A 14,537-nucleotide genomic window follows, 5' to 3' on the forward strand; every position below is an offset into this window, starting at 1 on the left:
AATCCGAACCTGACCAAGCTCCTGGATAGAATTTTCTATCTGCAGGACACAGACAGGACAGAGGGGAATGTGAAGCTACATCGCAGGGAATGTAATCTCCCAGCAACGTGCAGACCATGGGGAGCTCTATGGATGCAATAACACAATGCCTTCGACTAACATAGCACAAGGAACAAGGCCATGGAGAGGACACCTAGAGGCTAAAAACAACTTAGTGATACATCAGCCAGTATCAGCCAGTTGTACCATCTAGGCCTTATTTAGCTCCTGATTCAGACAAGTTATTTTAAAAATTCGGGCGCCTGGGTGGCGCAGTCGGTTAAGCGTCCGACTTCAGCCAGGTCACGATCTCGCGGTCCGTGAGTTCGAGCCCCGCGTCAGGCTCTGGGCTGATGGCTCAGAGCCTGGAGCCTGTTTCCGATTCTGTGTTTCCTCTCTCTCTCTGCCCCTCCCCCGTTCATGCTCTGTCTCTCTCTGTCCCAAAAATAAATAAACATTGAAAAAAAAATTTTTAAAAAAACTGTATAATATGTATGAGACTCTTAATTTAAACGCTAATTCGATATCTGATGATATCAAAGAAGTGCTAAATTTTTAGATATAATAACAGTGTTGTGGTTGCGTTTTCAAAGAATCTTTGCCTTTTATACATATGTATGAAGTCTGTATAGATGATGAGTGATGCTGGGGTTTACTTCCAGATAGTCTGGGAGGTAGGAAGAGGGGATATTATGAAACAAGACTGGCCACGAGTTAGAGCTGGGCGATGAATTCTAGGAGGCTCACTATTCTGCTTTGAATATGTTTATAATTTCCTTCAGTAAAAGATTAAAATAAATGCCTAGGGTTGTTCCTCTCTAATTTTTAATTTATAGCCATCATTGCTATTACCTTATTTCATCTGGTTTAAGATATTATCAGTTGCAAGATGCTCTGTTATTTTATGTATTAGCAGAAAAGAACAAAATCCTGCCAATTAGGGGCACCTGGGTGGCTCAGTCGGTTAAGCGTCTGACTTCAGCTCGGGTCATGATCTCGCAGTTTGTGAGTTCGAGCCCCACATCAGGCTCTGTGCTAACAGCTCAGAGCCTGGAGCCTGCGTCGGATTCTGTGTCTCCTCCTCTCTCTGCCCCTCCCATACTCATGCTCTGTCTCTCTCTGTCTCTCAATAATGAATGAACGTTAAAAAAAAAAAATCCTGCCAATTAAATGACATGCCATTGATTGTAATATTCATCCCAGCTTAGAGCTGTTAATGTAGAAACAACGGATGTCTTAGAATTGATATTATTATTATTATTACTAATTACAGCCAACATTTAAGGAACATTTACAATGAACTAAGTTCTGTACAAACATCCCCTTTTATCTCATAACAACCCCTGAAGAAAATAGCATCCTCATTTTATGAATGAGTGGGCTGAGGCCCAGAGAAGCTAAATTAAGTTGCCTAGAGTCACACAGCTAATAAGAGGCATAGTTGGGATTTGGACCCAGGACTATCCAATCCCAAATCTGTGCTCTTTCCTCTGTGAGAGGCCATCCTGGTGAGCAAAAGGCACAGGGCAACACAGCTGCCTGTCCCTGGGGGGCTGTCGCCTCCCGCTAAGTCTTCCTGCAGGTGCAGGGACCGAGGGGAGGAGGGCAAGAGGGCACTCACAGGGTCTGGATGGCCCGCAGGGAGGTGAAGGTGCCCTTGGCGAGACTCTGGATCTTGTTGTCATACAGGGAGAGGAGCGAGAGGTTCTGCAGATCCTGGAAGGCATCGGGCCGGACACAGTTGATCTTGTTGGCGTTCAAGAGCCTGTGGGCAGACCAGGGCCAGCTGGTGAGGGGAGAGGCGCGGATCGGGCTGCATCAACACGCCCTGGGCACCTCCCGGCACAAAGCATGCGTTGTCTCGGGGAGAAGAGCACAGGAGCAGGTGCAGGGGGTCTGGCCCTCTGCATGTCCCCTCCATACAGGAAGCCGCGAAGTCCAACTGCCCTCTCTAAGCGAGGGATCATCCTGTTCCACTGCTCCTCTCCCTTTCAAGCAACGGCTACAAGTGCTCATGGGGTTCTTGGGAAGCAGAGAGCACAGTGGTCAGGCCTCCTCCCAAAGGCATTTGGGGGGCTCCCCTCCTTTCCAGAGTCTGCCGGGTTTCCAAGTATCTGAGATGGAGCATTTAGGTTCCGTGCCTCTCAGATTCTGGGAGAGAACCCTTGCCTGAACTCTCATGGTTGAAGGAGGCTGAGCTGGGTCTGGATGTCCCCTTGCAGGAGTCAAGTCTGTCCCCAGCCATGCTGACCTCCTTGGGAACACAGGCTGCATCGCGGGAGCCTCTCAGCTCAGGCGCCCTGTGATCGGCTCTGAACCTGACCCCCCTCCCTCTCTGGCCTTGCCAGAGTCCCAGAGTCCCCCATGGCACCCCTAGCTCTGCCATCATCCAAGCTCCTTGCCCCAACGAGTCCCACACCCCCAAAGAGGCTGACAAGGCTAGTCTGAGAAGCCAGAGGAATACTAGCCCCCTCCCTGGGCGCCACCCAAGGACACCTGCAGATGGGTCCTTACAGGAGCTGTAGGGTGTACAGGCCTCCAAACACACCCCGGGGGAGGTCTGTGATCTTGTTCCCATACAGGACCCTGGAGACAAAAGGCAGCAGAAAGAGAGAGTAAGAGGACAGCCCACCAGGAGGGACAGGGCTCTGCCAGTCACACCCACACAACGCCACCACTGCTAAGCCATTCACAGGGCACAGCGTGGTGGTGTCGGTTTGTTGTAACAAGTTGCCAGCAGGTGGCAGTAAGGTGCGCTCCTAAAGGGTTCCCCATTTGTAGTTTGCAAAAGGTACCCTATGGGCTAGAGGCAGCAGTGATCCCCCGCTACTGTAGGAGCAGCCCCCCAATAACCCGCTCTCTGCCTCACACATGGAACCCCCAGAAGCCTGCAAAGGGGCCCTCTGGGGAACTTCATGGGAAATTAACCCGGCCCTGGATCTAAAAGGTTCAAGGAGGAGAAAATCCCATGAGCGGGATAATTAACATATTTTCAGAGGATTATAGGAAAAAGAACAGGAAGGCCAGATGGCACATGTGGAATGAGCTCTGACGTCAAGCAACAGAAAACACCCCAGAAAGAAAGAGATCAGTTTAGCCGAGCTGAGATCTGGGTGGTGGGGTACGAGTGGGTGTCATACCTGAGTTCTCTGTGTTGAGCAGGAATTCTGGTGTATGACTCAAAAAAAAAGCAAAGGTTCAAAAAAGCCATGCAGGCAAGAATGGGTTGGGGCAGAGGATGAAGTACCAATGGGGCTTGGGAACTTGCCCAATATCACAAGCAGCCCCATAAGCCGCCCCTGTAAACGATTCAGGCTGAGTAAAAACAGTATATGTGGTCTCTTCATACACGGCTTCAAGATCCTTCCTGAAGGAGGGCATGGCAGAAGCAAAGGCCCTACGGTGGGGTCCAGGTTGCCCCTCCCCCTGGGGGGGGGGTTCAGTGTGGCTCAGGGGAAACAAATGGAATAATAGCTTGGATTTTACCCAGCCAGCACCAGGAAGCCTCTGAGACATGATCAGATTTGCATTTGGAAAGATCCCTCAATATGCTCGGTGGAGAACAGAGTGGAGGGGACAGGGGCTGAAGCAGGGAGACAAGGTCAGGGTCTGCCAAGACGGATGCTGTCAATGAGGTCCGTTAACACGACATCAGCACAAAAGTTCCCAGATGGTGGGGAGATGGCTTTGACCAGGTACCCACGAGCAACAGGAACCTACTTAAATGTTATCGCATTTTGGCAGGTCACCTCCAGATTCTGATCTCTTCAGCCAGTGATAGAGACTCATCACCAGGCTGTCAGGTACAGCTGTGTAGGTTGTATACTGCACAACTTACAGGGCGCCATTCACAAACAGTCCCACCCACTAGCTCAGACTCTACTCCAAGAGAATAAGGCTCACAGAGAGGCACTGAGCTGGCAGCCTCACGCACTCCCCAAGGGGGAGTTCCATCCTATCTCACTTCTCAGGCCCCTAATCTATACAAGGCATGTGTCCATTGCTGCCAAGGACAAGCAGAAACACTAACTCTTAAGAGTAACAAAAGGCCCCCACCAATGGGGAACTCGCCCAACTACAGTGTTGTCTCTGCATAGACCTCCGACAGCAAGAGACTTGGTGAACTTGGGGTACAAGCAAGGGCACCGGGAAAAGGAGAGATGAAGTAACATTTTTGAAGCTGCACGACATTTTGTAGATTGATGGACCCCACCCCCACCTTCACCCCCCCATCCCTCCCCCCCCCCACACACACACAATAAACCCTCCAGAGAAGGAAAATGGACAGAAGTGAAGGAAAACGCTTTTTTCACATCACCCACCGCAACCTGGGATCGGAGCACATTTGGGAGGAAAGATACAAGGTGTGACAGTTGTCACAACTGGAGCTGGGAGTGGCTGCCCTTACATGCGAGCTGGGGAAGGTTTAGGAGCATAGAGTGCTGGGCCTCTGTGGGGAGGGGGGTGCCAACAGGAAGCCTGGGCCAAGTCAGAAGACTGTAGCAAAGGATGCTGGGAAAATCCCCTTCATGGCAGGAAGAGCATCAGAGTTGCCAGGGGCAACAGCTCGGCCTGGCTTTTCCAGGCACTCAGCCCTGGATTCCCTCCACCCCTTCCCAGTTGCAGAGCGTCCACCAGAGAGGAAGGGGGAGCTGGGCACAGCATCCCCCTCCAGTGCCCATCAGAGTGGCCACAGCACAGGGGCGGGGGGCTCCCTGGACCCTGGCAGACTTGCACTGCTACTCACAGCGAGTTCAGGGAGCGGAGGCCCTGGAAGGCATCGGGAGCGATCTCTGCAATCTGGTTGTTGCTCAGGTCTCTGCAAAGTACGCAGGAGGGAAGATGGCTGAATCCCGCGGTGGCCACCAAGCCCTGCTCGGCCCCTCCTCCCAGATGCCATGGGAGGGCAGACATTTCTTTGACATTAGGAAAATGAGGGGCCAGTTCTCCCATCCACCTGAAATGCCCCGGCCACTATTTCCCCGTGCCGTGAGAGAGTCATGCTCAGGCCAGGAAGTCCAGCCTTGGTCTCCTTTCTTGATAAAGCTTTGCCCCGCATCCCAGTTTCCCCTGCACCCCCTCTCACGTCCTAGTAGTGCCCCTGCTGAAATAGAAGGGTGACAGCTCTGGTCATGTGCCAGACTCAGGCTCAACACCCCACTTAGGCCTCATGATAACCCTATGACGAAGTCACAGCACCATCATCCACATGTCACAGATGACCTGGGCAGGTAGAGTCAAGACCTGCCCCGTGTCTGTGGCTGCCTGCTCCAGGCTTTTCCTCCTGCCCCAGGCTGACCCCCCAGGAAGCAGCACGAGGTACTCACATCCTCCGCAGTTTTCTGTAGGGAGAGAAGGCTCCGGGAGGGATGGACTTGATCCCATTGAGCTCCAGGCGGCTGCAGAGAGAGAACACAGAGGAAGCCCCGGGTCAGGTTACCCCAGTCCTGACTGTTGCCTGCTGGGATCACCTGCCCAAACAGGGCCCTTTGCCCCTGTTCCCATCCTCCGTCTGGAGTAGATGGGCTGGCACAAACAGCGGAAAGGTACACTGCTGTATTGGAGCCCGTTATCTCAGGCTTTGGTGGCTGCAAGGGGCCCATAAATCAGGCTAATACTAAGAAACCGACTGCAGTGGACTCAGCTGGGCTGGACAATGGACCACAGAGAGTCACCCCTTCCCCAGCCCTCTAGAGCTGTCCAGCTTTGGGCAAAGGGCTCAGCCCAGCTGAGGCTAACTGTATCTCCTCATTTGTACAGAGGGGCCTCAGGCAAGCCCTGCAGTAGAGCCCTGCTCCCTCTCCTCCCTGGACCGCCAGAGCCGGGCCGGCCCGAGCACCTGTGCCCCGGCACCCTCCCTGCCCTGTACTCACATCTCTGTCATGCTCTCAGGCAGGTTGGCGGGGATGGCAGTGAGGCCTTTGCCACGACAGTCCACAATGCCATTGCTGCAGGTACACATGGCCGGGCAGGAGCCGGAGGACAGGGTGCAGGAAGGCACTCGGCCCGCTTCTCCTTGGCCTGAGGAAGCAGTGGGCTGTGATCTGGGGGTGCCCCATGTCAACACCTCCCACCCCAGATACAGCATTATTATACAGAGCACATGTGTTTTTCTGACTGAGGATGAACCAGAGGAGATCACCAGGGACTACCATGTGACTCTGTGGGTGCCTGGCACATGGCAGGTACTTGCTAGATGTTTGCTGAACTTGAATCTGGATCTAACTGCGCTGCATGAGAGTGTGATTCACACGCTAGGAAATCCTGGCCTAAATTCCGAAGCTCCAGGTTCTAGTCCACGTCGCTCAACACTTTGAGTCTCCTCATTGGTCACCAGAGAATGACAAGGACTATGTCCATGGGGCACTCGCTCTGTGCCACATGCAACGATGTTAACACACATGGTAACTCATTTAATGCTACCGCTGAACCCATGAGGAGTGTGATGTTATTGTGGCCATTTTACAGGTGGGAAAACTGAGCCCTTGAGAGTTATTAGTTTGTGGAAAATCACACAGCTGATAGGTGGTAAAACCAGGATAAAGCCTACTGACTGGTATAAATTTTCTAAATTGAAGTACGACATTTAAAGTGCACCGTCTTAAGTGGAGATCCGGCTGAATTTCCACTTATGGATACACCCACAGAACCGTTCCCAGACATAGAACATTTCTGTCATCTAAGAAGGGTTCCCCATGCCCCTTGTCCAAGTTACCACTATTCTGAGACCTGTCTCCAAAGATCTGTTCTGCTTATTTGTGGACGTGACATAAATGAAATCAGAGAGCAGGTCCTCTTTGTGTCCGGCTTCTTTCGCTCAATATAAAATCTGTGAGATTTGCACATGTCGTTGTGCGTATCCATGGTTTGTTCCTTGTCACTGCTGAGCAGTATTCTATTACGTGGATATATCATAATTAGTTAATCCATTCTCTTGCTGGTGGACATTTGGGTTGTCTCCAACTCTGGGCTATTATGAAAAGAAGCTGTCTTGAATATTCTTGGACATGATGTTTTTGTGATGGGTGAGAACAGGACATAAGGGATGGGGCAGGAGGGGGAGATGGGTGGGGGCAGGAGGTGATGGATGGGAATAGGAGATAATGGGTAAGGACCGGAGATGTGAGTGGTCCAGGCAGTGGTGGATAAGGACAGTAGGTGATGAGTAGAAAAAGGAAGTGATGAGCAAAGAGAGGTCATGGGTGGGCCAGATGTTAGTGCATGGTGACAGGAGGTAATGGGAGGGAATGAGATGTCGGGGGGAGGGAATGAGATGTGGGGGTAACAGGAGACAGGTGATGGGCAGTCAAGGGCCTGCACCCACCTGAGCAGCTGAACTCACTCTTCTGGACCTCGGCTACATTGAGGCCACGCAGGCTGGCGGGGCCCGAGCACTGGGTGAAGAGCCCGATGGTTGGCCGCTGCCTCAGCCACTGGGAGAGCCAGGCCAGGTGGCAGTCACAGAACAGGTGGTTGGAGTGCAGGCGGCTGCAGGGAGACAGGGCAGCTCACAACCCACCTCCCTGGGCCCCCAGCTCCCAGCCGAACAGCAGGAACACCGATGGGGATTACCTGCAGCGGGGGGACACCTCCTCTGGCCGCTGCCCCTCCCCGCCCCCCAGCTCTCTCAGGGGCAGCCGCTGGCTGCAGTGTGACCAGCCAACAATTCATCTCACTGAGCTCACACAGACCCACTGCCCAGAATCGCATACCTCATTCTCAAACACAAAAACAAAGCACTTGTTCTCCAAGTTGAAACCAAATATAAGACATTCAATATCCTTCCATTTTAGCTCACTTCCCTCCCAGCCTGGGATGGCTCTGACACTCCCAGCCTGGGATGACCACTGAGAATGCAGAGAAGGAGCTCTTTCTCCTGCCTGTGGAAGCCTTTGCCCCCTTCCCCACCACCCGGGGCCCCAGCCTGTGCTCGCCCGCCGGGCTCTAGGCTGCCCCTGAGCTGACTCACAAGGTCCGCAGCTTGGGCATGTGGTTGAAGCTGGACACGGGGATGGTGGTGATGTTGTTGTTGTTCAGGGTCCTGACCGGGGGAAAGCAGAGTCAGTCGGCATCTACGCAGCAGGAAGTTACGTGCGAAGGAGGGACAGGACTGCTCTCCGACAAGCACACAGACTCTCACACCCAGATCCATGGGCTGGACCCTGGAGGCTTCACCCGCCGAAGAGCTTGTGACACGGAGCCACCCTCAGGGATAGCCCAGAGTGGGCCAGAAGCTAACAGGCAGCAGCCACAGACTCCAGGGAGAGGGAAAAGCTGCCCACAGGCTTAAGCCAGTTTGAAACCCCCAGGGTGGGGTTTCATAGAGGGAGACAGGGAGTCACTCCTGCTTCATGTGTCAGAAAGTCCTGGAAGACACAGACACTTCCCTGGACTCCACATGAGCAGGGTAAGCCTGGGTCACCAGCCGCAGGTACGATGCTGTGAGCATGTGCCCCACCCCCATCCTGGGTGGCAGGTCTAGGGCAGCAGAGAGCATGGCCTCTGCCCTGGGCCTAGCACTGCCCCCTGGGGTGTCCCGGGACACCTCCTGTGCTGCTCCTGGCCCAGCCCCAGCTGCCTGGGCCTCCGCTCCTGCGTTAGCAAGGCTCTGCGGCCTCTGCTGCCCTTCCCACGTTCTACTTACAGCACCTCCAGCCCCCGCAGAGCCCGGAAGGCCCCTTCCTCGATGCAGCTAATCTGGTTCTTGTCCAGCTGTCTGTGGAGCAAAGGAAAGTTGTACCGGAAAGCATGTTGCCTAGAGCAGGGGTGTCTGTCCATGTGTTTTGATCAAACACTCATTAGTGAAACAAACAAACAAAAAAAAGAGGCCTGGCCCCACTCATTCAGTACACGTGCGTTCATCCAGATAGCAACGACAGTAAAACCTTGGATTGCGAGTAACTTGTTTTGCGAGTGTTCCGCAAGACGAGCAAACATTTCTGGTAAATTGTGATTTGGCAAACGAGCGATGTCTTGCAATACAAGCAGCACGTGACGGCTAACGCCATGTGATCACAGCTGACCGACAGTTCTTGAAATTCGCTTTGATGCCCAAGCGCTTTGGATTACAAGCACGTTTCCAGAATGCGTTTGTCACAAACCCAGGTTTTACCGTACTAATAAAAGTTTCAATTCTTTCCGAGTCAGTTAAAACAACACATCTACATAAAAGTTGTATTGTATTCCTTCGCCTAAGTCGGCATAGGCTCTGGGGAGCAGGCGTCTGTGCCCCCACCGTGGAGACCACCTAGAGGGTGCTGGCAGCCAGAAAATGAGACAGCCTCTCCCTGGAGCAACGGCAGCCAGCGCTGGCAAACACATTTCACCCTGAGTGCCAAGCGAGGCCGACTAGCCGTGGCCACCTGGAATGCTGCCTTTGGAATAAACCGGAGCTGTGACTTGGGCCCCCTGGGAAAGAATGCCATGCTCCGCTGTCTACTACAAACATGGGGTCAGGGAGCAAGACACAGGCCGGGCACCTGCCATCCCTGCCGCAGTCAGAGCTCAGGGAGGTGGGACGCCTGGACCAGAACAAATTTGAGTGGTAGGAATAAACCGTCACATTTATTTGTTTTTAAGATTTTCTTTTTTTTTTTTTTTTCAGTGTATTTATTTATTTTGTGAGAGAGTTCAAGCAGGGGAGGGGCAGAGAGAGGGGGACAGAGACAGAATCCCAAGCAGGATCTGCACGGTCAGCAAAGAGCCCAACGTGGGGCTTGAACCCACAAACCGTGAGATCATGACCTGAGCCGAAATCAAGAGTTGGACATTGAACCGACTGAGCCACCCAGGGGCCCCTAAACCATTACATTTAAATAGCACTTGACAGAGTGTACTTATTTCCATGTCTCGTTTAAACTTCAGAATAAGCCTGTGAGGTAAATGGGAGAAGCTGACTGACTTGCAACCACTTACACAATATGTACCTGGAAGAGAAGACTCAAGCCCAGCTCTCTCAGTCTGCCGAAGGCCAAGAGCATAGAGGCTGTGCCATTTAAATGGACCTCACCTAAGCACCCACAGCCCATGACACTCCCTTCTACCCAGTCCCCAAAGGCTGCCTGTTTCCTTCGACCCCAGATTGTTCCAGAAGACCGTCAGTCATCTCAGAGCCCACACCAGCTCCTTGTCTGCCTGGACCACAGGGCTAGGGGAGATGCACAGGATGCTGCAGGGGTGGCCCTGCAGCCCCTCCACCCTTGTCCCTCCCAGGCCCGGACTCACAAATTTTTGAGGTCTGTAGCTCCACGAAAGGCTTTCCTGGGGATGGCCTGGATGGTGTTCTCACTCAGGTCCCTGAGAGGATAAAGCCAGAGGGAGAAAAACACGATCAGAGGAGACGTCTCCAGAGTGCCCTGATGAGTCAGGGAGGTCAGGATGGCCAGAGAGTGCTCCAGCACCCAAGACAGTGCTCAGTAAGGCAAGTGTTGTTGAATGAATGAATGAATGAATGAATGAATGAATGAATGACAGAGCTGGAGAGAGGCTCCCTGCCCTGGAAGGCGCTTTGCCCCCAATCGCCTCCCGTCTCTGCAGAGAGGGGGTTGCAGCTGGAGAGACAAGCTTGGGGTGGCCGTGACCTACTCCTCTGCCAGAGCCCAGGGAGGTCAGCTCAGCCCCCACGGCATCAGCCAGGGCTGTAAAGGAGCAAGCCAAGGAGGGCTTCTTAATAAGCCCACCGCCACCCCGGGGCCTGTGGTACGCACGACTCACTCTCTGTTTTGCTGAGGAGGAACAAGGCTCGGGAGGAAGGCACCGCTGGTAACCCAGCCAGCATGTGGCAGATTCAGGTCACGAAATCCAGGCCAGGTCTGACTCCAGATCCTGTGCTCGGAGCCTGCCATCAGCAGAGCCGACTCTAAGAGCCTGAACCCACACGGGAGTCTGGCCCCTGAACCTGCTTCTCGTGCTGGCGGGGGCCACAGTGCTGCATCCCTGCCCTGCAGCTTGGATGGCAGAGGTCACCAAGGACTTTGCCGTTTCCCCGTTATTAATGCCCTGGCGGAGGGGAGGCGGACTTGCAGGGACTCTGCAAATCCCCGGCCTCTGCAAGTTCCCAGACCAGCTTCTGGACACTTCCTCCAGCTCTGCTGGCAGATAGGGCCTCTGGCACCTGTCCACCAGCCTCTCCCTTCCTCTCTCAGCATCCTTACCACAGACTTTTACAACATCCTTACTACTGCCTTTGCAGGGCAGTTTTTCCCTCACCACAGCAGTGGCATCAACAGCCACTGTGTTCCAAGCATGTCCCCCAGGCCAGCATAGCCTAACATGTCACATACAGGAACCCACTTGACCTTGCACTAATCACGGGGAAAATACTATCACCATCCCCCTTTTCCAAAAGATAAAAAGGAGGCTTTGAGAAATTCAAGGGAACACAGCTGGTGAGTGATGGCTCCAGAATCTAAGCCCAGGCAGGCAAGGTCCCTCCCAGAGCCACCCCTCACACAGCTGCCCTAGGAGCAGGCACTGGAAGTGGGGGAATGGATGTCCTCCCCTATTTTGCAGAGGAGGGGCCTGAGCTCCAAGAAGTGAAGCAATCTGCCCAAGGTTAAACCAGGATGGGGACCCGGGTGGTTTACAGGAGAGCCCTGCATCAGATGTGCCCTCAGGGTCCACAACGTGGGATCCAATGCTAGACAGCTCCACAGACCCCCAGCTCCCTCTGGGCCAGCCCCACAGGGCTTTGACCATATCCTTCCTTTCAGCCATTCACCCCACAGCCCTTATGGTTCACTGCCAGCCCCCCAGCACACAGTCCCTGGGCTATGAGGGCCACCACCACTCCATCTGGGTTTTCCTGCTGAGACAGTAAACAGAAGCGTGACAGTAGAATGCATGGGCCCTTCAGATCCCAGCTCCCTGGCTGTGTATCTGTCCGTCAGCCCCTTTCCTGCCTGAGTTGCAGTGTCCTTGTGTGCAAAGTGTGGATATGAGCCTGGCAAGGACTGTCCCCACCAACCCTGTCCCCCTGCATAGAGTGTGAGCTCCCTCCCCTCCAAACCCCAGCCTCTCCTGTCCCCCAGCCCCCTAACTGGCCCCAGGCATCTGTGCTCTGGAGGGGCTTCATCGCCATCAACACCTCCCATTCCCTGTTCTCTCTCCCCTTGAAGGAAGGCATCTCAAGCCTGCGGCACAGACACTTCTCTCCTCCAAAACTACATACAATCCCCCATCACAGCTTGTGCTCCGCTTCACCATAACTGGCTGTCTCCATCCCTCCCTGCAGCAGTTGTTTCACCCACATCCACCTGCCGGCAGGTGGCAGTGGGTCTGGGGTGACGCTTGGGTCCATCTTCCTCTCCTTCTCCCACCCCACGTGCCAGTCTTCCCTCTTCCCAGAGTCTTTGATCTCAGTTGTCAGTGCGCATCTCTGGCCCCCGTTTAGTCTGTCTGTGTTCCTGGAGACATTCTCTGTGCCCCACTGACTTAAGCTGCCCCAGAACCGCCCCTGGCCTCCCCATCCATGCTACCTGCCCCACTTTCCCCTTTCTCGGCAATTCCCACCGGCCCCTCCATCTTGAGAGGAGAGGGGAGCACTTCAGCCTTTACTCATCTGCCTAATCCTATTATCACCTCTTCCTTGCCTACATAGCTCTGTCCCCTGCCCAGTTCCTGTTATGCAAGTAATTGCTGCACATAATAGAGTGCAGGTGATACACCCTGTGACCTCGATCTCTACCTCTTCTTAGGTACACGCTGACACCGGGCAGCACAGTAAACAAAAGAATTGGGAGCAAGGGCTGTACAGGCCACACAAGTAAACAAAAGACTGCCAGCGCTCAGGGGGTCACAGTCACACGACTTCTCTCTCATCACTCTCTCTGGGAGAAGCCAGCCGCCACGTCAAGGACACTCAAGCAGCTCTCCGGAGAGTCCCACATGGGGAGGAACGGAGGCCTCCTGCCGATAGCCAGCACCGGCTGCCAGCAACGTCAGTCAGTCATCAAGGAAACAGATTCTCCGGCCTCAGTCACTTCCTGACTCTGCAGCTGGCTATGGTCCACACGCTGCCCTCAGGATTCAGACACTGAAATCCCACTGCCCAATGTGCCGGTGTTAGGAAGTGGGGCCTTCGGGAGTGCTTAGGTCGTGAAGGTGGAGCCCTGGTGAGTGTGATGAAAGGCCCCATAAAGGAGGTCTGAGGGAGCTCCCTCCTGCCGCGGGAGGACACAGCTGTGAGCCTGGAAGTCTGTGAGCCAGGACATGGGGCCTCACCCGACACCAGTCTGCTGGCACCATGCTCCTGCACTCCCCAACGTCTAGCACTGTGAGAAATAAATATTTCTTGTTTATAAACGACCCAACCTATGGTGTTTCTGGTACAGTAGCCCAAACAGACTAAGACACAGCCCCAGCCAACATCGAGAGTGCAATCTCATTCAAGACCCCACGCCGGGACCACCCAGCCATCTACAGAAACTGTGAGGGCAAGACCAGAGCAGGGAGGAGGGGCAGCGGCCTGGAGACTTCTACAGACTCAGGAAGACAAGAGGGCGCACAGGAGGCGTGGACCTCCAGCAGGACAGTCCTGTTGGCCCCAGCTGGCAGCTCACCCTTCAGCCAGGCCTGGGAGGGAACTCTGGGCCAGCAACTCACATCCATTATTCCGTCTAATCCTCTCCACAACCCTGCAAGGGAGGTTTTTTTTATCTGTATCGATCAGTTTATTGATTTAAGCCAACCTTGTTCCAGAAAGGCTTTAAGGCTGCTTATAGGGCTTTACAAAACAGCAAGAGAGCAAGAGTGAAAAGTGGGGCAAAGAGAAGAAAAATCAATGGCGGGCACCAAGAAGGCAGCACAATATCACCCACGATGTCAGGTCCAGGGCAAAGCGTGAGCTCTAGGCTTTCCGAGAGCTGACGTACATGGGGGAAACCGGTCTGGTAACAGCATTCCCAATATGTGTATACATTTAAAAGGACCGGTTTCTCAGGAGTATAGTTGTTTGGGGTACTAAGAGGAGACAAGAATTCTCCAGGGATCTTCATGAAAAATGACAGTGTGGCCTAATCAATAACACTAGATCCTTATAATAAATGGGTTTCGAGTGTGTCTTATAATTGTATCAAAGTACAGTTCAGGAAATGCAATTCTGTAAGGACTCACAGCAGGAGCTAAGTGGGGAAAGAAGGGCAGAAAGAGTGTGTGCAAAGGCAAGAGGTGGAGTAGAGCCTGGAGTAACCCAGGAGTAGTTAGGTTTGCCTGGAGTGGAAGGTGCTGGAAACGTGTCTGCAGGAAAAAGCCTTGCAGGCCAGAGGCGACAGGTTAGACGGGAGAGGGGAGAGGCTCTGATCCAACGGCCTTTTAGGCAATGCTCTGGGGCCCCAAAGCTTACAGAGGAAAGATGTTGCCCCCAGGCAGGCAGGAGATTTGACATCAGGAGCCCATCCATGAGGTAAGGGTCCAGGGGTGGGTGTGGAGCCAGCCAGGGCCAGCCCACAGGACGGAGCAGCCCACGCTATTAAAGTGAGGAAAGGAAACTGAACTTAAGA

General features: G+C 53.7%; 1 protein-coding gene across 3 annotated transcripts in view; it reads right to left on the reverse strand.

The window, feature by feature from the left end:
• Positions 1–14,537, reverse strand: part of SLIT1 (slit guidance ligand 1) — a 175,461-nt gene that overhangs the window by 47,360 nt on the left and 113,564 nt on the right. For all 3 annotated transcript variants that reach the window (XM_019813631.3, XM_045040508.1, XM_045040509.1), the window contains exons 5-13: positions 10,264–10,335; positions 8,684–8,755; positions 8,009–8,080; positions 7,364–7,527; positions 5,913–6,060; positions 5,367–5,438; positions 4,787–4,858; positions 2,554–2,625; positions 1,661–1,804 (exon numbers count right to left, since the gene is read on the reverse strand). In XM_019813631.3, coding sequence (XP_019669190.2) covers positions 1,661–1,804; positions 2,554–2,625; positions 4,787–4,858; positions 5,367–5,438; positions 5,913–6,060; positions 7,364–7,527; positions 8,009–8,080; positions 8,684–8,755; positions 10,264–10,335 — 888 coding nt within the window. The remainder of the gene's footprint in view (positions 1–1,660; positions 1,805–2,553; positions 2,626–4,786; positions 4,859–5,366; positions 5,439–5,912; positions 6,061–7,363; positions 7,528–8,008; positions 8,081–8,683; positions 8,756–10,263; positions 10,336–14,537) is intronic.

This window comes from Felis catus, chromosome D2 (assembly GCF_018350175.1).
Source record: "Felis catus isolate Fca126 chromosome D2, F.catus_Fca126_mat1.0, whole genome shotgun sequence".
Taxonomy (NCBI): domain Eukaryota; kingdom Metazoa; phylum Chordata; class Mammalia; order Carnivora; family Felidae; genus Felis; species Felis catus.